This window comes from Peromyscus californicus, unplaced genomic scaffold (assembly GCF_007827085.1).
Source record: "Peromyscus californicus insignis strain IS unplaced genomic scaffold, ASM782708v3 Scaffold_9__1_contigs__length_137607984, whole genome shotgun sequence".
Taxonomy (NCBI): Eukaryota; Metazoa; Chordata; class Mammalia; order Rodentia; family Cricetidae; genus Peromyscus; species Peromyscus californicus.
This window is the reverse complement of record NW_026294617.1, coordinates 69940756-69963918: the sequence shown is the minus strand read 5'-3', so window position 1 is coordinate 69963918 and position 23163 is coordinate 69940756. Positions and strand designations below refer to the sequence as shown.

Genomic DNA, 23163 nt, shown 5'->3' with positions numbered 1-23163 from the left:
GCTGGGTTTGGTGGTGCATGCTCATAATCCTAGCAATGGGAGGCAGGTCTCTGGAGCTTTAGCAACCTACTCCATGAGCTGGAGGCCAATAAGAGACCCTATCTCAAAAAACAAATGGATAGTGCCTGAGGAGTGACACTCAAGATTGACTTCTAACCTCTATACATGCACCCATACTCACACATGTCTTCCTATACACAAAACGAACTGTGCACTAAAGCTAGGCGGTACATGCCTGTAACTTTATCACTTGGGGTAGGGGAGAGGCAGAAGTAGGACAGCCTTGGTTACACAGCAAGCTCAGAGCCAGCCTGAACTATACAAGATCCTTAGAACAAAGACTTGTCCACTAATTAGACAACCCTGTGAGATAAGTTCTGAAATCAATTCACTTACCTGGCATACCAAGGAGGCCACCTGGCACAGACAACTGGGGTGCCTGTGCAAAGTTTGAAAGCATGGAGCGGGCAGATGTGGGTATACCACGCTGGAGGCTGCTCTGGGGCTGTGGAGCCTGAAACAAGGGGACAGTTGATGAAACCTTGCCATTACAGAAGTTCAAATAGAAGACAAAGGCAGAGAAGTAAAAGAGAACAGAACCAATTCCTGCAGAAGTGCAGCCCCCAAGAGAAAGCCGGGTTAGGGGAAAGTTCCTCACCTGCCGAAGTGTATGATGTCTCATGATGGTCTCCTGTTTACTGACGCTGGATACAGCTGGAGCTGTAGTAGGGGAGAGTGCTGCCTGCTGCTGTAATCGCTGTTCAATTTCCTGTTGGGAGTTATTGAGATGAGATTGGACACAATAGCACCTACATTCTCTAACTAGAAAACAAAGGGTCTTATTTCTGTAATGATGACAGCTAGTTTCAATAGTAAGAAAAAGGCAAAGTAGGGTGAGACGGCTACACTGAGCTCTCCAGGTACAAGTAACCAACATGTCTCATTGATTAAAAGCGCTCCCTCCTCTCTAGAAAGCTGGCTCTCATGAGGACAACTGGAGGACGGTGGAGGGTAATGTAATTAAAGCTAATGAATCATTGAGTTCCTATTTCTCTCTTTAATTTTTTTTTAAGAGATTCCTTCATGTCTGCACATAACTGCCATGCAGTGCTGGAGATCAAAACCAGAGCCTCAGATATGGAAGCAAGTGCTCTACCATTAAACTAGGACCTTAGTTTTGATTCCTGCTTATCTATTTTCCACAAGGCTCATGATGCTACCTAAGGACTCTGATGGTTAGTGGAGTGGGAAATGGGCAGAGAAAAGGATCTGAGCATCTTAACCCATCCTTCCCTTTGAGGAAGCTCATTCTATAGCTAGCATCATGGAATGTCACACACTTCTATTACCACTGAGCTTCCCTGAGCTACCCGACCCTATTCTTTCCTTTGTCATTTAACTACAGACTGCAGACTTGAAAGCATGCAGCAAATTCCCCGGAGCAACACTCCTTTGTTTGACAAGACAATCAAGTGGAGAATAGAGGGTCTGGATGTTGTGGGCATGCCAGTAATCCCTGCTCTCAAGAGGCAAAGATGGGAGGAACACAAGTTCCAGGCCATTCAGAGCTAATGGTGAGACTTTCTTCAGAGCTACAGAAAAGTCAAGTGTCACCATACTTGGCAAGAAAAGGTGTACTTTTTTGTTACTATTGTTTTGAACCCCACCAGCACCACCCCCGTATAGCTCTGGCTGTCCTGGAACGCGCTCTATAGACCAGGCTGCCTATAGAGATCTATCCATCTATCCATCTATCCATGCCTCCGAGTGTTGGGATTAAAGTTACACTTGGCTTTTATTTATTTTTTTTAAAGAAACCTAGGTTTCCAGACCCAGAGGTCTATGGTAACCACATGGGTACCCTCCAAACTAGAAGCAACAACCTTTTTTTTTGTTTGTTTTGTTTTGTTTTTGAGACAAGGTTTCTCTGTGAAACAGTCCTGGCTATCTTGGAACTCACTCTGTAGATCAGGCTGGCTTCAAACTCACAGAGATCTGTCTGCCTCTGCCCATTGAGTGTTGGGATTAAAGGCGTGCGCCGCCGCCGCCACCACCGCCTGGCTAGAAAAACAACCTTTTGGGAAAAGCAAACCTGTTCAGATGACTGTGGAGTAGGAGCCAGAATCCTTACCTGTTCCTGCTGTAGGGCTTTAACAAAAGCATTTTTCAGCCGGTTGGTGTGTTCAGCTTTGAGAGCCTTTTTCTGGTTGGAAGTCATACACTGCTCACAGAGGATCTTACCATTCTTTTCTTGCTTCCAGTGAGGGGTGAAATCTGTGCGGCACTGGGCACATACAAAGGGTTCGACCCTCAGAAGTGAGGCACAGTTTTTGCCTAGACACCAATAAAAAGAACAGTTAATGGTGTCACGTCTCCCACCTCTTCTGCGTCTCGTCCTTTCAGTTTCCTTCCCACAAGCTAACTCTGTTCCCTCAGAGACTATATACAGGGTCAGTGAGATGACTCAGAGCACACAAGTGCTTTCTGGGCAATCCTAAAGAAACTGAGTTCCGTCTTTGAAACTCATGTAGAGGAGGAAGCAAAGAAATGATCACAGAGCTGTCTCTGGCCTCCCAGTGTGCTCGTTGGCACCTCCACACCATTCTCTTTTCTCCCCACCAACAAAATTAAAAAAAAAAGAAAAAAAAAACTGAAACAAGACACTATACAAAAATGAACAAACCGAAACAATTCAGGGTACTGGAGTTCAGCAGTTAAAGCACTGTGTTGCCCTTCCAGAGGACTGGAGTGTGGCTCTCTGCACCCATACGGTAGCTCACAACCACCTGTGACTCCAGAGACTGATGTGCTCTTCTGAAGTGAGGGCACCAGGCAAACATGTGATAGACATACATACATGCAGGAAAAACACTCATCAAAATTAAATAAATGAATCTAAAACTTATTTACTGCCTTGTTGAGACAGGGTCTCACTATGTAGCTCAGGCTGTCCTAGAACTCAGTATGTAGACCATGCTGGCCTCAAACTCACGAGATTTGCCTTCCTAGTCCTGGAATTAAAAGCATGCACCACCACGCCAAGTCTTCACTTTTTTTCCCAATACAATTTAATAAATACTTCGGCTTAAGCAGTTGGGAGGCTAGGGAAGGAGGACCCTGAGCTTGAGGTGAGGCTGGGCTACAGAGTAAGGCTGAGCCTTACCTGCTACATTGTGTAATCTTGTTACAAAAACCTCATAATAATAAATTCAGAATCAAAGGGCTCCAATTAACAGTGCCTTCTGTTTAATTTATTTCAGTTTTCCGAAACAGGGTTTCTCTGTGTACTCCTGGCTGTCCTGGAATGTCCTCTGTTGACCAGGCTAGCTATGAACTCAAGAGATCTGCCTGCCTCTGCCTCCCGTGTTCTGGGATTAAAGGTATGCATCACAACTACTCAGCTGCTTTTGGTTTCTTAACATCACTATATACTAACTTTCCCTTTACAAATATACAGATTTACAACACTCAGGCTCTAAATATTTACTTTGTGAAGACTTTTTTGAGCTTAGGCTGGCCTAGAATTCATGGCAACACTTTTTCCTCAGTATTCCAAGTGCTGGAATTATAGGCATAAGTCACCTTACCTGGCTGACATTAAAGCACTCTGATCTGTTTACAGCTAGTGTTTAGTCAGTCCTCTAGGGACTTTCCCATACTGTTTGGAAATTTAAGCTTAATAATACCTGTTAGTATCACACTGTATTGTGTGAACGTCTGGCTCAGTATTGGGTTGCAATTTTCATGTGTTGATGCTTGGTTATTTATATTAGTATATACAGTTTTCAAACAGAAGCATTAAAAGGGCAGGGACTGAATAAAGTAACTCAACACAAAGTCACGAAACCCAGAAATTCTATTCATCTAAAGAGCAGGTACAGTGGTCTGTGCCTTTAACAGCAGCACCTGTGGAGGACAAGGCAATGCAGGTCCCTTGTGAGATCAAGGCCACCTTGGTTTACACATAGTTCCAGACTAGCTAGAATTATATGAGATCCTGTTTCAACAAAACAAAACAAAAAAAGGAACTAAACAACATGTATTCACTGTTCTGTTTCCTGACTGTGGATGTGATGTGACCAGTTGCTCCAAGTTCATGATTGATGCCTTTGACTCGCCTATTATGATGGATTACATTCCCATAATGTGAGCCAGAACAAACTCTTAAAAAGGAACTAAACAATATATTGAAGTAAACAAACAACAACAAAAATATATCATTTCCCCTCCCACCCTGGGGTGGTGGTGGTGGTGAATAGGATTCTTCTATGTATTTCAGGGTGATCTAGAAATTGATTATGTATCTGATGAGGCCCCTGAACTTCTAATCCTCTTACCTCTACCTCCCAGGTTAACAAGTACTCTACCAAGTGAACTAAATCTCTAGACTCTATTTTGGTTTAAGACTTACTTCTGCTTTATGTGCATGCGTGTTTTGCCTGCGTGGACGTCTACTGACCATATGTGTTTGATGCCATGCCAAAAGAAGGCATCAGATCTTCTTGAGTTACAGATGGTGGTGAGCTGTCATGTGGGTGCTGGGAATTGAACCTAAGTCCTCTGCAAGAGTAGCCAGTGCTCTTAGCTACTGAGCCATCTCTTTAGCCCTCTTTTTTGAGATATTGCTCCCCGACAGCTTGTATAACTAAGTGATGGGAGATGCTTTGGTAGTAAAAATGGAGATTTAATTTAATTTACAAGGTCTCATCATATAACCTCTGTGGGGCCTCAAACTTGAACTTGTCCAGTCTCAGTCTCCTGAATACTAGTTACCTGTATGTACCTCCAACTTTCACCGTCTGGCTATGTATGCACTTTTTTTTTTTTTTCAAGACAGGGTTTCTCTGTGCAGTTTTTGGTGCCTGTCCTGGATCTCACTCTGTAGACCAGGCTGGTCTCGAACTCACAGAGATCCGAGTGGCTCTGCCTCCTAAGTGCTGGGATTAAAGGCGTGCACCACCACCTCCGGGCCCAACTTTCTTTTTGAGACAGGCTCTTGCTATGTTGCTCAGGCTAGTCTCAAACTCTCAGTAATCTCCCACTTTAGTCTCAGTGCTGGGACTATACACATGTCCCACTATACCCAGTTTAGCAGTACTAAATAAATTAAAAAATTTCAAGACAGGGTCTCAGTCTGTAGCCTAAGCTGGCTTTCACTTTATTGTGTAGCCCAGGATGGCCTTGGACATGGAGCAAGTCCTCCTGCCTCCCCCTACAAAGTGGTGGGATTATGAGCAATGAGCTATTAGGCCTGGATTAAGAGCAGTTTTTTGGTTTTTTATTTTGAGACAAGGTTTCTCTGTGTTGCCCTGGCTGTCCTGGAACTTACTCTGTAGACCAGGTTGGCCCCTGTCTCCTAAGTGCTGGGATTAAAGGTGTGGGCCACTATCGCCTGGCTTTAAGAGCAGTTGTTTAATACTGCACATTTCCCTATAATAATTCTCTGCCAGAGGCTTGGCAACCCCTTGCTTAGAGACTTAACTAGAAGGAAGTGTTACCTTGGCTGTCAATGACACTCTGTACGACTTCTTCCAAGCCTACCATGTAGATGAACTCGCTATTGGCTGCACTAGGCAGGAAGTGAAGCAAGGGAGCAGGAGGTTTTGGAGGTGGTATCTCCAGGAGCGTCTTTTCCAGCTGTTTTCGAAGAGCCAATTTGGCTGCAGCCTGTGAGTTGGCAGCATCACTCATGGCACTGGGGCTAGGAAGTGGTGAGGACACTCTGTTCACAGTCCCTGGCTGGATATGGGAGGCGAGGTTCATATAGATGGCAGAAGATGTTGTGCGCTGACAGGGAACAGAAGAACTTGACTGCTGAAAGGGAACAGGGGACAGGTGGCTGATAAGTGTAGGAAGACCAATTCTTGACTTTTAATAGAGGATACTATATGATCCTAGTCTGGACTGCTTAGCTTCTTCAAAATAGGAAACATTCAACTCATTACTGAAAGATAACCCTGGCACATAAGAAAAAAAAAAAAAATGATGGCACCTATAAGCTAAAGCTGTTTGAAAAAGAAGAGATCAGGGATGCTTTCTGCCATGTACCTATGGTTTTTTATCACATACATATCTCCATCTCCTTATCTTTTTCATACATGCATTTATTTTGAGAACTTCATACATGAGTAGTGTATTTATGCCATTTCCATCCCACTCTCACCCCTAGATTAAGATCTCTTTATTGAGCCGGGTGGTGGTGCATGCCTTTGATCCCAGCACTCGGGAGGCAGAGACAGGTGGATCTCTGTGAGTTCGAGGCCAGCCTGGGCTACAGAGTGAGTTCCAGGAAAGGCTCCAAAGCTACACACAGAAACCCTGTCTCTTTCTTAAGGCATATTTTAGCTAACTTACCTCTGCTCTACCTTTTTCTACCACCATTTTTTTCTATGTGTGTTTTTATTTATTTATTTATTTTTCTTTATTAAGAAATTTTTTATTCTCTACCACCATTTTTATATAATTCCTTAAAGTATCCATTCTGGAGAATGCGCTTTATTCAAATCACTCTTTTGTCCTAGTTTCTCTATATACAAAAACTTAAAACCTGTGGCTCTTTTGATAAGAAAAGCAAAGGATTTTTCTGTTTCTATACCAGAGCTCGCTCTTACTGGTTGGTAACTGATGGCGGGATTCATGTTAGGTGTTGTGGTGCGTACAATGCCAGGTTTCGGTGGCCCCCGTTGACTCTGAAGTTGGGCTGGATTTGGTGCAATAACACGTTGAGACATCAACATGTGTGGAAGGGTGGTGTTGGTTGCTGAACGGATGACACTGTGACCCTATAGGGGAAGAATAGGAAAAGAACTCACAGATAGCATTAATACCCACAAAATGCAAAATGAAAACAATCCTTATAATGGACAGCAAGCAGAACCATGGGAACACACATTTGATAATTTCATCTAACAATCAATGGGATAAATCTACCATTACTCTAGTTAAAAACTTTTTTTTTTAATTTACTTATTTTCATTTCATGTGGATGAATTTTATCTGCATGTACGTGTGTGCACCACGTGTGCACTGTTGAGGTCAGAAGAGGATGCCAGATTCCCTACAACTACACTTATAGACGGCTGGAAGCCACCATGTGGGTGGCAGGAACAGGTCCTCAGCAAGATCAGGAAGTGCTCTGAACCTCTGAGGCCTCTCTCCAGGCCCTCTACCATTACTCTTAATGCTGATTAGTGGCTAGAAAGTCCTTGCCTTTTAAAAAATATTTTATTATTTTTTTAAATGTATATGAGTGCTTTGCCTACATGTATTGTCTATGCACCATATGCATACCTGGTGCCCTTAGAGACCAGAAGAGGTCTTGAGATTGGAGTTAGAAAGAAGTAAGCCTCTTGTGGGTACTAGTAATTAAATCCAGGTCTTATGGAAGAGCAGCTAGTGCTCTTAACCACTAAGCCACCTTAAATTTTTCTTTCTTCTTTTTCTTTAGGAATGAACTCAGGACCTCTGGAACAGTCAACGCTCTTAACTCTTGAGCCATCTCTCCAGCCCCCTCCAATTTTTCTTTAAAGATTTATTTTATTATTTATGTATGTAGATGCATATAAATGCCATGCCTGAAGAGGCCAGAAGAGTGTTGGAATTACCAGCCAAGTGAAGTGGGTGCTGCAAACTGAGCTCTATATGCTCTTAACAGCTGAGCCTTCTCTAGCTCCAAGACCCTATCTCTTTAAAAAAAAAAAAAGGCAAGCCAGTGTCGGCACATGCCTTTAATCCAGCACTGGGAGGCAGAGGCAGGTGGATCTCTGTGAGTTCGAGGCCAGCCTGGTCTACAGAGTGAGTTCCAGGAAAGGCGCAAAGCTACACAGAGAGACCCTGTCTCGGAAAAAAACCAAAAAACAAACAACAACCACCACAAAAGGCAAGCCAGGGACTATGTAGAACAGGCTGGCCCCATATTCAGATTCTTCTATAATCTTCAAAGAAGACAGGGGAGACAAGCTGTGGTGCTATATTGTGTACTCTAATAAATTTAACTGAGGATGAGAGGACAAAGCCAGCCACTATATTAAACATAGAGGTCAGGCAGTGGTAGCACATGCCTTTAATCCTATCACTCGGAAGGCAGAGATCCATTTAGATCTCTGTAAGTTCAAGGCCATACTGGGATACATGAGAGAAACAGAGCCAGGCAGTAGAGACACGGCCTTTAATCCCAGGAAGTAATATGGCAGGACATGGAAAGGTACATAAGGCGTGAGGAAACAGGAACTCATTCTGTTTAGGCTGAGGATTTCTAGAGGGAAGAACTAGTGGCTGGCTGTTCTGCTTCTCTGAGCTTTCAGCTTTCACCCCAATGTCTGGCTCTGGGTTTTTTTTTTTTTGTTTTTTTACAATTTATTTAACTTTATTTTATGTGTATTGGTATGAAGGTGTCAGATCCCCTGGAACTGGAGTTAGAGACAGTGGTGAGCTGCCATGTGGGTGCTGGGAATTGAACCCGGGTCCTCTGGAGAGCAGCCAGTGCTCTTAACCGCTGAGCCATCTCTCCAGCCCCCGTGGCTCTGAGTTTTCTATTAACAAGACCGTTAAGCAATTTGTGTTACAATAGGCTGTTCCAACAGTAAGGTGCCACACTATGGGTCACATACCTGTAATGTTCTCAAATTTTGAGGTTCAATGCCTTGAGCCCCAGGCCGGGAGGGAAGCTTAGATAAGCCTTGCTGTCCCACATGTGCAGGAGATGGCTGAACAATAGATGCTGCATTTTGTACAACTGGAGTCTGGGAAGGGAAACAGAAAATGAGACTATGAAAATAAAAAAAAGAAAGTAGAAAAAAAAAAGCAACCACCTCCACCAAAACAAACAAACCCCAAAACTCAGAAGTAGAATCCAGTAAAGTTCTAGGCTTTTAAAATTTCTTTGTGTGAGTGTAAAAAAACAAATATAATATACCTATTGATACAGAAGATGAGAAAAAAATGAAATTAAGGCTTTTTGATTTGTGTGTGTGTGTGTGTGTGTGTGTGTGTGTGTGTGTGTGTGTTTGTTTCCTTGAGACTTGGTCTTGTTATGTGTAGCCCAGGCAGACCTGGTCCTCGATATGTATACTAGGCTAGCCTCAAATTCATAGAGATCCACTCAGCTCTGTCTCCCAAGTGCTAGGATTAAAGGTGTGTGTCACTATGCCAGGTGCTCTCTCTTCAGACAGGGTCTTATAGAGCCAGCTCAACTCCTCTATAAAAAAAAAGATTGATTTTTTTTTTGTACATGATTGTTTCTGCCTTCATTTATGTGTGTGTACCATGTGTATACCTGGTGGTACCTGCGGTGTACCTATCAAGGGCCAAAAGGCCAGAAGAGGATATCAAATCCCTTGAAACTGCAATAGCTGGGTTTGAGCTGCTATGTGGGTGCTGGAAACCAGAGCCAGGTCTTGTACGAGCAGTAAGTGCTCTTATCTTAACTGCTGATCCATCTCTCCAGCTCCCTCAACTCCCCTCCCCGACCAGGGTTTCTGTGTGTAACAGTAATAGCTGTCCTGGAACTTACTCTGTAGGCCAGGATGGCCTACAGAACTCACAGAGATCCGCCTGCCTCTGCCTCCCAAGTGCTGGGATTAAAGGCGTGTGCCACCACCGCTCAGCTCAACTTTTTTTTTCTTTCTTCAAGACAGTGTTTCTCTGTGTAGCACTGGCTGTTCTGAAATTCACTCTGTAGTCTAGGCTAGTCTCAAACTCAGAGATCTGTCTGCCTCTGCCTCCCAAGTGCTGGGATTAAAGGTGTGCACCATCATGCCCGGCATGAATTTAACTCTTGATTTTAACTCTACCTTCCAAGTGCTGGAGTAACAGACGTGCACCACCATGCCCACTTAAGGTTTTTCTTGATTAATTTCTAAGGTTAAAACAAAAGTACTACTACTTTTTAATCTCTCTACTTGTAGAAACTAAAAAAAACTACAGATCCACAGAAGAATGGTCCACAAAGCTGAATCAACCTGGGAAAGTCCAATCTCAAACTAGATGCTTTTCCCCCTTTCTAGAAATACTACTTTTTTTTTAAAGTTTTTTCCTTAAAAAATGATTTTTTTTATTGTCTGTACATTAGTGTTCTGCCTGCATATATGTCTGTGTGTCTGTGTGAGGGTGTCAGATCCCCTGGACCTGAACTATATATAGACAGTTGTGAGCTGCCATGTGTGTGCTGGGAATTGAACCTGGGTCCTTTGGAGGAGTAGCCAGTGCTCTTAACCTCTGAGCCATTTCTCCACCCCAAAATACTACCTTTTGGACCACATTCTCTTTTTGTAGTTGACTCTGTCTTAGTTTCTTTAACAGCACCAGACGAGCTTCTTCCAAACGTAGCTCATCCCTCAGTTGCTTGATAAGCTGCTGCCGTTCCTCAATGCCTTTCCCCTAAGGAAACAGGAAGACTGTAGGTCAACAACAGCAGCAAGTACCCAGAATCCCTTTCTGTAAGAAATAATCTATATTTCTCTTCTAAAACCTTCATCTTCTATAAGAAGAAGTGAAGATGTGACTCTATCTGTGTAGTCCTTCAGAGTGGCATTCAGGAGTACTCAAAAAGTATTTACAGACTATCTCTAAATGCCAATCAGTGTATTCCTGGTGAAACATAGATGAGTGACAAGATGGAAACAACATTTTCCTTTAAAATGGCCTCTAAACCTTTAAAAATCCTATTTGATGTAGATATAATAATAAACAAGTAAGAATTCTCTATATTCTGAGACTCTTGATAGTATAAAGGATATTGTTATACCTGATAGATAGTGTAAAGGATATTGTCATACCTAAGTGTTTATTTTATTTGACTTAAATTATGAAGTTCTATTTCATTGTCTAAAGATGAATTATATCGGATATGACATGCTTTAGCAAACTATCTTTTCTGCTCGGCTGAACAGCTACCTTTCAAAAGGGCACATTGTGGAGAATCATTATGAAGAACTTATCAAGTAAGTGGTTATTTAGATCCAAAAAGCAAATTAAAACAATAATACAAAACCAAACCAGGGAATTAAAGAGAATTTAAGGAATATGAAATTTAAAAAAAAAAAAAGAAGAAGAAGAAGAAGAAAGAGGAGGAGGAGGAGGAGGAAAACAACTCCCTTTCTCTTTTACCTTAAACATCTCTAGGTTGGCTGCTTTGAGTCTTTCTTCCATCCGGGAGCTGGACCGGGGACTGGAAGCCTCATTATCAGACAAAACAATTATGTCTGGGGAAGGAGTCAGCCTTCCTCGGTCTGGCTCACTGGATGAGAAAAGGAAAAGATTACAGTATTTCCAACAGTGACAGTTCCTTAAAAAGTTAAGAAAATGTCTTTACTACAACAAAGAAATCCAAGAGAACTTAGGTCTGTCCTGACTCAGCAAGAGAAAGACAGAGACAATTCCCAGAATAAAGACACCAATATGTGAGGGCAAAACCTTAGCAAAATACTTTTCTAATCTCAATCTGTCAGGTCTGCTATGCAGGCACAAAGATATAAAGTAATGAGAAGCTTTAAAAATTGGAGGATGGAGGGAGAGGGCTGGCTAGAGAGTTAACTCTTCCAGAGGACCTAGGTTCAATTCCTAGCATCACAATACTCTGTAACTCCAGTCCCAGGGATCTGACATTCTCTGGCCACCATGGGCACTGTATGCACATAGTTCACAGATCCATGTAAGCAAAACACCCATACACATAAAAATAATAAATAATGAAATGCTCGGGATGATGGCTCACACCTTTAATCCCATCAGTGAGAACGTCAGTGAGTTCCAGGCTAGCTGGGCTATATAATGAGCCCTGTCTTAAAAATAAAATTAAAAACTAAGGTAAGTACTCTAATACCATATTGTAATTATAAATGTTTTCCCTATTATCACATCCCTGAGCTGTCATTAATTATGTTATTAGTTATCTAGAGGCCTGGAGAAAGAGCAAATCCATTAGAATCTGCTCCTCTACTGATGGACAAAAAGAAAATAGCTCACTCTAACACTAATAACATGGTTCTGGTAAGTGATACTATATCCTGTCAAGAGTGAGTCATAAAGAAAAGGCATAAGAAGGTGCGGATAATGGCTTCAGAAAATGAATATTATCAACTCTAAAGCATGCAGCCTCTGGGAGAAGGACTAAACAAAAAACACGTTAGCCAGAGTATTTAGCATCTTCCCTGAAAAGAAACTATCCAGGAACTACTCTGACACCTAAAATCCTTCACATGGACTTCTCTTACTTCCAAATCTATTCATTAGATAATCCTTGTTTTCATATTTCTGTAGCCCAAATATAAGAGATCCTGAAAAATCTAATTACCTTAGATTCTCAAATCAACAAATGTGTCTTCCACCTCTCCTGATTTTTAAATGTTTGTTTGTGAGACAGTCTCATGCAACTGACTGGCCTCAAGATCTCCCCACCTCTACTTCCCAAGCACTATGATCTCAAGAAAGGAGTACCATGCCTGACTGAAGTTATTTTTCCCCCTTTCTTTTGTGGTTAGAACTGGGGATAGAACTCAAGGCCTCATAGATACCTAAGAATGCCTTCTATCACTGAGATATAGCTATAGCTTTCTGTGATAAAATAGCTGGGAATATGTAGGGCTAGGTTATGATGGCGTGGCTGGAGGTCGTATTTAATGCAGAACTTAAAACCTAAAAGCTCATAGGTCATTACTTTTAAGACCCTATCCACTATTTTCTCAAAGCTTTGTTGTTTGTTTTGTTTTTGTCTCAGGTTCTTTTGGGACATAAAATTGCATGTTTTTTGGGTTTTTTTGGTTTGTTTTTTTTTTTTGAGACAGCGTTTCTCTGTGTAGCTTTGGAGCCTGTCCTGGAACTCCCTCTGTATCCCAGGCTGGTCTTGAACTCACAGAGATCCATCTGCCTCTGCCTCCCAGTGCTGGGATTAAAGGCATGGGTCACCACTGCCCGGCAAAAGTGTCTGTTATTGGGAATCCAACCTATGATCCTATGCATGCTAAAGAAGTAGTCTACCATCAAGTAACATTTCTAGCCCCAAGAAGCCTTTTTTATGTTTTTAATTTTAATTTAGTGTCTGTACATGCATGTACATATGTGCCAGAGGGCAGATGTGGTCAAAGGACAACTTTGTGGAGTCAGTTCTCTCCTTCCATTGTGGGAGGTCCAGGAATTTAACTTAGGTCATCAGCTTTGGTTACAAGTGCCTATACCCACTGAACCATCTTGCTGGCCCCTGTGGCTCAGGCTAAATTTGAACTCATAGCGCGCACCTCCTGCTTCTGCTTCCTAGGTGCTAGAACTATGAGCACAGTGCACCACTATTCCTGGTGAACAAGGGATCCCTGATGACTGAGATAAACCTTTACTTTTCTCAACAGGGCAAATCTGAGAAAAAAGAACAGGAAGAGAGGGAGTAAGGAAAATGACTACTTTGTGGACTAGTCAATGTGTCTGGATTGCACTGTAGCCACAAGTCAGACAGCAAGCTGAGAATATAGTTACTGAAAAAAAAAAAAAGGCCACTAGAGGGAGAAAAAGCTTTTAGTTCTCTAGACCAAAAAGACCTAAATAAAGAGCCTGAATCTAATTTTGTGTTCACGTTTTACTTGTCATTTCTACATTCCTTCATCCTCTCACACTAAGATTGCCATAGGTGAGTAATAATTATGAGGTCTGGAAATTCCCTCCTTGATTCACTAGTGTTTATGTCACCAATCAGCAGCTTTATGAAATTCTAGTCCTGGCTAGGTAAGTATATTCTGTAAGAAGATTGTTTCTAAGGTAAAACATTATTCCCTGCACAAATGATTACTATGTACTACTCAATACTAAGTTGGGCAGAAATATTCCTGAACGAACATTTTGGGACTGTGTAACATTATCAGTAACTTACACTAGAAATAACACTAAACAGAGTTTTATGCTTAGATACAACCAGACACATATTAAGACAGATGGCATAGAGAAGGCAAAGTCCAAGTCAAGCCTTCATCCCAGTTTGCTTGTTTTGGTTTTTCCAGACAGGGTTTCTCTGTGTAGCTCTGGCTGTCCCAAACTCACCCTGTAGACCACGCTGGCCTCTAACTTAGAGACCTGCTTGCCCCTGCCTCCCAAATGCTGGTACTAAAGATATGTGCCACCACCTCGGATGTCCAACATTTTTTAAATCAGTATTTGAGGCTTCTAAGTATGAAACTTATCTATTAAAGAGATTATTAAAAGCTAAACACCACTTGTGCTATAATATAGCATAAGGCTCCTAATTCCTTGTTTTTTGAGACAGGGTCTCTTTTTTTAGTCCCGGCTGACCTCAAACTCACATAGATTCACATGCCTTTGCACCACTACTGCCTATCTTTCAATAATCTTTTTCATGTCTATTGGTGTTTTGCCACAGGTGTAGTTACGTACAGTTGTGAGCTGCCATATGGGTGCTGGGAATTGAACTCGGGTCCTCTGGAAGAACAGTCAGTGTTCTTAACTGTTGAGCCATCTTTCCAGCCCAATTATTACTTATCTTAAAGCTCCTAATTCTTATCTGAGTAATAAAAAAAGGAAGTCCGCCTGGGTATGATGCAGATCTGGGATCCTATGGCAGTGGCAGATGGATGACTACATGTTCAAGTCCCACCACAAACCAGCAGAAGAAAAAAGGTCTTTCTCTACCATCCTAAAACAGTAGTTGTACTAGTTTTCACTTCATACATGTTATTTCACAGATACTAGAATTTACCCCATGAGTGGTATTGAGGCAACAAACACAGAAGGTCTTATGTTACAAAAATTCCACCTTCCATATTTTTCTTTTTATTCTTTTAAAGATGTTTTATTTAATGTATGTGTGTTGCCTACATACATATATGTTCACCACATGCATGCCTGGTGTTCTCAGAGGTGAGAAGAGGGAGATGAATCTCCTGGAACTGTAATTATAGATGGTGTGGGTACTGGGAACTCAACCCAGGTCCTCTGCAAGGGCCACAAAGTACTTTTAACCACTGAGTCATCTATCCAGTGGCCTTGTTTTTATTAGTATCAAAGAGATCATATCTCTCCTTAGTTCACTCTTACAGAGCAGATGGTGGGGAAGTGGAAAGAGATGCTATTATACTTGATGCCCATAATATCCAATGTATTTTATTTTGTAAGTTCATTATCCACACATAAAATTAAATAGAATGGTTGGGTTGTCAGGGCTATAAGACCTTTTAGGGGGACACTATTTGGGACTGATCCTAGCACCTTACACGTTAAGTGTGCACTGTACTATTGAGCTGCATGATCAATCCCATACTCTGTTTAATTTATTTAAAACAGCATTGCTGCCGGGCGGTGGTGGCGCACGCCTTTAATCCCAGCACTTGGGAGGCAGAGCCAGGCGGATCTCTGTGAGTTCGAGGCCAGCCTGGACTACCAAGTGAGTTCCAGGAAAGGCGCAAAGCTACACAGAGAAACCCTGTCTCGAAAAACCAAAAAAAAAAAACAACAAAAAAAAAAAAAACAGCATTGCCAGCTTATCAAAGCAGTGTAACAATGTGTCCATGAAGAATGTACTTAAAGAGCTTCACTTTGAGACATGAAAAATCTATCTAGTATTTCATTCACTTGTTCTGAAAGGCTGGATGATTATGGGGCAAATGAGCCTCTCTGGTACATGTTCTCATTCATTCAACACCATCTCTCCTTGAAGAATAACAGGTTGATCTACTTATACAACATTTCTCCAAATCTACCTGTAGCTTCCAAGGAAGTTTCTCTTCTTCCAGCATGACTAAGAAATTTATCTTAGTGATAATTTTTTTACAAGGATTTCTAAATACTATCAAATACTATTACCAAGATTAACTATTTTATGGTTTTTGTGAGGTTTTTTTGTTTGGTTGGTTTTTTGTTTTGCTTGTTTTATTTATTAAGAGTTCTGAAGCTGGGCGGGGTGGCACACGCCTTTAATCCCAGTACTTGGGAGGCAGAGTCAGGTAGATCTCTATGAGTTTGAGGTCAGCCTGGTCTACAGAGCGAGGATAGGCACCAAAACTACACAGAGAAACCTTATCTCGAAACGCCCCCCCCCAAAAAAAAAGAGTTCTGAGGGGCTGGAGAGATGGCTCAGTGGTTAAGAGCACTGCTTGCTCTTCCAGAGGTCCAGAGTTCAATTCCCAGCAACCACGTGGTGGCTCACAACCATTTGTAAGAAGTTCTGTTGCCCTTTTCTGGCCTGCAGGTATACATGCAGACAGAAACTATATACATAATAATAAATAAATCTTTAAAAAAAATTCTGAGACAAGACAATCAAGATAAAGGAACACATGTAAAGCTTCTTCTCTCCTCCATTAGTCGAGCTTAATAAAGATCCTGCTTTAGATTAGTGCCAGGATAAAGTCAACAAGGTCAAATGAATGAGTAATTCTTACTTTTATCAGCTTTTTCTGAACTATTAATAAACTTAAGTCTTCTTACTTTTTTTTTTTTTTTTTTTTTTTTTTGGTTTTTCGAGACAGGGTTTCTCTGTGTAGTTTTGGTGCCTCTCCTGGATCTCACTCTGTAGACCAGGCTGGCCTTGAACTCACAGAGATCCCTTGGCTCTGCCTCAGTGCTGGGATTAAAGGCGTGCGCCACCACCGCCCAGCTACTTGAGTCTTCTTAAAACCAGGGGTGTTCATACTGTGATTCAACAACCACACAGATTCAAGCCTTGGTTACCTCCAGGTTCTTTTCTTCAAACTACACTTTGACAGATACCAGAAAAGGGGCCTGTGAAAATGTGTGTGTGTCGAAGAGACAGAGACAGAACAGGAATGAGCATTTGTGTACAAACAAACCTGGGGGGGGGGTTGTTGAGGGAAGTGGTATAGATAGAGCAAGAATGTAGAGACCACATGTGGATAGTTTTCCTTTTGAAACAAGAAAAGCCAGGTCCATAACTTTTTTTGTTTGTTTTTGTTTTTCGAGACAAGGGTTTCTCTGTGTAGCTTTGCGCCTTTCCTGGAACTCGCTTTGGAGACCAGGCTGGCCTCGAACTCACAAGAGATCCGCCTGCCTCTGCCTCCCGAGTGCTGGGATCAAAGGCATGTGCCACCACTGCCCTGGTCATTCCTTTTTTTTTTTTTTTAATGTAATAGAAGCTGAGATTCTATAACAAACAGATCCCAAATCCATGGAATGATCTGAAGGAAAGACTTTTTTTGTTTTTCAAGACAGGGTTTCTCTTTGTAGCCTTGGCCATCCTGGAGCTCCCTTTGTAGACCAGGCTGGCCTCGAACTCACACAGATCCACTTGCTTCTGTCTCTCGAGTGCTGGGATTAAAGGCATGCCTACCACTGCCAGGCCAGATGTAACCTTTTTTATAAAGAAAAAGATAGCCAGGCATGGTGGTGCATGCCTTTAATCCTAGCATTTGAGAGGCAGAGGAAGGCGGATCTCTGTGAGTTCAAGGTCAGCCTGGTCTACAGAGGAATTCCTGGACAGCCAAGACTATTATACATAGAAACCCTGTCTGGAAAAACCAAAATGGAAGGAAGGGAGGGGAGGGGAGGGGAGGGGAGGGGAGGGGAGGGGAGGGGAGGGGAGGGGAGGGGAGGGGAGGGGAGGGGAGGGGAGGGGAGGGGAGGGGAGGGGAGGGGAGGGGAGGGTGTTGGATCTCTTGGAGCTGGATGGATAACTGTGAACTATTTAATGTAGGAGCTAGGATTTGAATTCCAGTCCTCATGACTGAGTTGCAAACACTATTAATTATCTTGTTACACCTCTGGTCCTCAGAAATAATAATCTTATCTTAGGTAAAAACTATGACTATCCATGTGAGTTAGCTTCATCTGGAAATGAGAGAAATTCACAGTCAATTCAAGCCAGAGGACACTGCTCTTCTTTCAAGAAGCTTTAGGATATCATCATATGGTAGCTCACATAAGTAATCCCAACACTGAGATACTGAGGCAAGAGGATTGCCAAAAGTTCAAGACCAGCATGGCCACAGTGTGAGACCCTGGTGCAAAACAACAAAATACATAAAACAAAAAAGGCAGCTTTAGGATGAAAAGCACCTCCCTCCCTTTCTTGGAATTCATCTCATTTTCACAAGCTGATTTTAAAGAAGACCCTATTTCTGGAGGCCACAAACTGCATACCTCCGTCGAGCACTCATATCCACAGGCTCATCATTGATGTTTTCTTTGCCTGGCCTTCCAGCAGTCCTGTTGTCTCCATGAGGCCTGAGATTTCCATTGAGTTTCTCTTCATAACCCTTGACACCACTGCCATCTTGTTTGGTAGGTAACTCATGTGGCACCTCAAGATTTGCTAAATCTTTCCTTTTGAGAAGTGCCAACATTTTCAGACGTTCCATGGCCTCATGCCCCTCCATTTTGAGTCGTTTTGCCAAGACATCATCTCGCTCATCTGCTGGGTCCAAACTCCTTTTCAAAAGATTCAGGCGAAGAGCATCTTCTGTCATTCTATCCATCCTATGGAAAGAAACACACAAGACAGATCAGAATAAAGTTCCTAATGTAGGCCAAAAAGCAGGAGTATGAAGTGTTAAGAAAAAAAAGAAACTCATGTAACATATGTTTAAGGTTACAGATAACAGTGCTAACTTCCAATGCTATTATTGTCTTACAACATCCATATTATTTCTCCAGTCAACTTCAGCAATGAAAATAAACTTCAAATACACTGTAGTCACCAAAGCCTTTAATTATAAAAGGTACGTGAAATCAACATTATATTCATGTTGATGGTTCTTTAAAAACAAACAAAACATGGTGGTGCACTCCTTTAATCCCAGCACTCAAGAGGCAGAGGCAGGTAGATCTCTGTGAGTTGGAGGCCAGCCTGGTCTACAGAGAGTTCCAAGACAGCCAGGGCTACACAGAGAAACACTGCCTTGAAGAATATATATATATAAACAAAGAGACAGACAGAAACCAAACCACAACAAAAATTAACAGTAAAAACAAAAACATTCAAGCTGAGGATGACAGAGCTTTCCTGTAATCCCAGCACTTGGGAGTCTGAATCAGGAGTATCTAGAATTGAAAGCCAGCTATAGTGCCATATCCTGTTAACAAACAAACCAACCAACAGGGACTGGAGAAGTGACTAAGAATACTTGCTGCTCTTACAGAAGACTGAGGTTCAGCTACCAGAATCCACATGGCAGTTTACGAGTGTCAGTAAAACTCCAGTTCCAGGGAATCCAGAGCCCCCTCTGGTCTCTTTGAAGCAAAAACATGTGCACACAATTTTTTAAAAAATAAATTGAAACAACAACAAATAGAGCCAACAAAATGGCTCAGTAGGCAAAAGTGCTTGCTGCCAAGCTTGATGACCCGAGTTCAATCCTAGAGCTCATGTGATGGAAGTAAAGAGTTGATTCCTGATCTCCAAATAGATGCTATGGCATATGTAACCCCCCCCAAATAAATAAATGTAACATATATTATTTTATTTTTTTGAGACAGAGTCTCTCTACATAGTCCTGGAATTCCGTGTGTGTGAGTGTGAGAGTGTGTGTGTGTGTGTGTGTGTGTGTGTGTGTGTGTGTGTGTGTGTATGCGCTTGAACTCAGAGATCTGCCTGCCTCTGCCTTTCCAAGTGCTGGGATTAAACCACTTTACTAAACCAACATTATTCGTAACTACATTCTAAATACTGTCCCCTTCTACCCATAGATAAGTGTGGCCCTCACCCTGCATCAATGAAACTTCTCTCTGCAACAGACAGCAATCATTTCAGAAAACCACAATCAATCAAAATACAGATTTGCAGAGCCCATCTACAACACAATTCCCATACCTAATGCTCAGGGATTGGGGCAGAAAGAAATTTAAGAGCCAGAAAAACAAGGAGTTTTGCTATGAGATTATGTCTCCTAGAAATGTCAGAAGCCACATGTATAAAGTCTCACCAACATGACTGCCTTAAACAAGAGCTGAACAAGGAAAGATAACAATAGACATGCTAACATGGACCAAGGAAAGTCCAGGAGGCCTCAAACCTATACAAACTACTATATGCAACTAAGGTATGCTGAGAGCTAGAGAAATAGTCTTACCCTGAGAAGAGCACACCAATGGGTTGCCTAATGCCAAATGGTCAGCCCTGAAAATGTACATTCAAGTAACATTATACACACGAGCCTCTTTATCTACCCTCAATTGTACATAAATTTGGATTTTAAAAAAATCTTAAAACTACAAAAATTAATTATTTATTTAATAACTTTATTTGTATTAGTATGAAGGTGTCAGATCCCCTGGAACCGGAGTTACAGACAGTTGTAGCCACCATGTGGGTGCTGGGAATTGAACCTAGGTCCTCTGGAAGAGCAGCCAATGCTCTTAACCACTGAGTCAAATCTCCAGCCCCTAAAATCTTACAACTTTTAAAAATATTGAGACTTTTTCAAACCACTTGGAAGCAGAGACCAAAAGAACTGCATAGAACAGTGGTTCTCAACCTTCCTAATGCTGAGACCCTTTAGTATAGTTTCTCATGTTGTGGTGACTCCCAATCATAAAATTATTTTCATTGCTACGTATAACTGTAATTTTGCTGTTATGAATCATAATGTAAACAACTGTGTTTTCTAGTAGTCTTAGGTGACCCCCATAAAAGGATTGCTCGACCCTCAAAGGGACCACAACCCACAGGTTGGGAACAAAGAAACAAAGACCAGCTGAGCTACCTGGAAGAGGCTCAGACCAACTGAGCCACCAGAAAGGACACCTCCAATCTGTTGAGCTGCTGCAGGGTGTACACTGTGCTCCAGGTCTCCAGCTTTGCGAGCTGTCACCATGCTCTGGTGATGCAGCTGTCTTTGAGTCATTTCTGCTACTATAACTAAGCCCTCACACAAATTCCTGTAAGTAACCCCACTAAGGTGGGCTTTGGTGGTATCCATACTTTGGTCTATCAATAGGCTCCCTATCCAGGATGAGTAGATGTGTGTGCTGCATCTCCTCAGGAAAAGTTTGTCACATAACACTTCTCAATCCTGCAATAAAAAAATTATACAGGCTGGGAGATGGTGGTACACGCCGTTAATCCCACCACTAGGAGACAGAAGAAGCATGTGCCTCTCTGAGTTCAAGGTCATCGTGGTCTACAGGATGAGATTCAGGACAGTCAGAGCTATACAGAGAAACCCTGTCTCAAAAAAAAAAAAATTTATACAGTACATCTTCCTCTAAAATTACATAGTGCATCTTCTTGCACAAAGCTAGACACCTTAAGAAGCAGTACTATGTATTTTCATGTGCTGATATTTTTCTTGTCCATCTAATCACACTATAAATATTAAGTATATGCTACACATCATGTTCAGGGGTTAGGTAGTGGAAATAAACATTTTTAGTATGCTAGCACACACTTGTAATTCCAAAAACTTGGAAGGCTAAGTAAGGCATGTAGACTGCCATATACTGATGTCTCCTGAGTGTGGTTCAGGCCAGCCTGCGCTACAGAATGAGACCCCATCTTAAAAAAACAAACAAATCAGATCAAGTTCCAGGACAGCCAGGGCTACAGAGAAAAACCCTGTCTTGAAAAAACAAACAATAGGGGTTGGGGATCTAGCTCAGTGGCAAAGCGCTTGCCTAGCAAGCGCAAGGCCCTGGGTTTGGATCCTCAGCTCAAAAAAAAAAAAAAAAAAAAAAGAAAAAACAAACAACAACAAAAAAAATTGGCTGGTTGTTGGTGGTGCACATCTTTAATCCCAGGGGAGTCAGAAGCAGGTAGATCTCTGTAGCATGAATCTTTTTTTTTTTTTTGTAGCATGAATCTTAAAAGGTCTTATTAATAATAAAAACAAACTCAGAGCCAGGTAGGGGGTGAACTGAAAGATCAGGATCAGCCACAGCTACCTCACCTTGCTAATTCCTCAGTTTCCCCAGACTGGAAATCGCTGTGTCCTCATCCAAACTGATCTAGGCTGAACTGCTGCTAAAAGCCTAAAAGCTTAATCAGGCTCTAGTTCCTCGTTTTCACACCTTATATACCTTTCTGCTTTCTGCCATCACTTCCTGGAATTAAAGGCATGAGTCACCATGCCTGGCTGTTTCCAGTGTGGCTTTGAACTCACAGAGATCTGGATGGATCTCTGCCTCCCAAGTGATAGGATTAAAGGCGTGTGCTACCACTACCAGACTTTTGCTTAATGGCTTGCTCTTAGCTCTGATCCCCAGGCAACTTTATTAACATACAAATAAAATCACATTTCAGCACAAATAAAATACTTATACCATTCATTTAACAATGTAATACAATTTGCTAATCCTTGAATGTTATTATTACCAACTATTAGGACATAAAGAAATGAAAGTTAGTAGTTAGACATTACAATTGAACTTGTAGTCATATTAGGTATGTATTTAAGATCGAGCAGATATATTTTAGATAGACAGGTCATCTTCAAACCCCTCAGGGATCTACAAAATATGGTATTTAAAATGTTTTTTCTGTTTTTATGACTATGAGACATGTCGGCTCCTGGCAGTACCAATCTACTTCAGAGAAAATATGGGCATTGAAGAAACTGCATATGGAGTTAACTTTCATTGTGGCAAAAGTTAGCCACTGGAGAGCAAAGTATCCTTGAATCGACTGCTGACAAACAGGACAGACAGGACATGAAACAAAGGACTACCTATTCTTGCCAAGACAAGTGTGGTTGTGGCTTCAACAAAAGGCATCTTCTGAGGCCAGGACAATATGGCACCATCCCTGAAGCGGCCTTTGCAATCCAGAAAAGGTACAGAGCCCCTTTCTTCGAAGGCAGCTGAACTGGCAGTAGACCGATGGCTTCTGATGTGCAGTGGAACAGCAGCTGAAGCAGTTATTCTTGAAAGAGTAACTAAGCTGATGGAGTCTAACCTCTTAATGGTAGACTGGCATTTAATAAAAGAGATGAAGCCACCTATAAGCCAAGAAGAATGGGATGCAGAGAAGAACAGGATGCTGAGATGAAGCCACACACAAGCCAAGAAGAATGGACAGCTGAATTCAAAAAACATCAACCATTTCCAGAATTTAAAATCCTGAATCACGATAGCACATTAGTGGAATTCAGGTGTTTCTGGTACATGGACGACTCTCACCAAATGTGAGGTCGAACTGTTAGCCTTGTGTATAGCCTACTTCACAAAATGAGTCTGTCAGATATGCTAAGCCTATAGGCTGAAGATGATGCCCCAACATCG

The 23163-nt window shown here is 41.9% G+C and overlaps 1 protein-coding gene across 3 annotated transcripts in view; it reads right to left on the bottom strand.

The window, feature by feature from the left end:
- The window catches only part of Gatad2b (GATA zinc finger domain containing 2B), a 67338-nt gene that overhangs the window by 5107 nt on the left and 39068 nt on the right, over window positions 1–23163 (bottom strand). Inside the window, exons 2-10 of one of the 3 annotated variants that reach the window (XM_052730292.1) lie at window positions 18091–18426; window positions 11107–11236; window positions 10246–10377; window positions 8610–8741; window positions 6612–6782; window positions 5499–5814; window positions 2132–2334; window positions 659–769; window positions 397–514 (exon numbers count right to left, since the gene is read on the bottom strand). In XM_052730292.1, coding sequence (XP_052586252.1) covers window positions 397–514; window positions 659–769; window positions 2132–2334; window positions 5499–5814; window positions 6612–6782; window positions 8610–8741; window positions 10246–10377; window positions 11107–11236; window positions 18091–18425 — 1648 coding nt within the window. In that variant the 5' untranslated portion in view covers window position 18426. The remainder of the gene's footprint in view (window positions 1–396; window positions 515–658; window positions 770–2131; window positions 2335–5498; window positions 5815–6611; window positions 6783–8609; window positions 8742–10245; window positions 10378–11106; window positions 11237–18090; window positions 18427–23163) is intronic. The other 2 variants (XM_052730293.1, XM_052730294.1) reach the window with 2 other exon arrangements.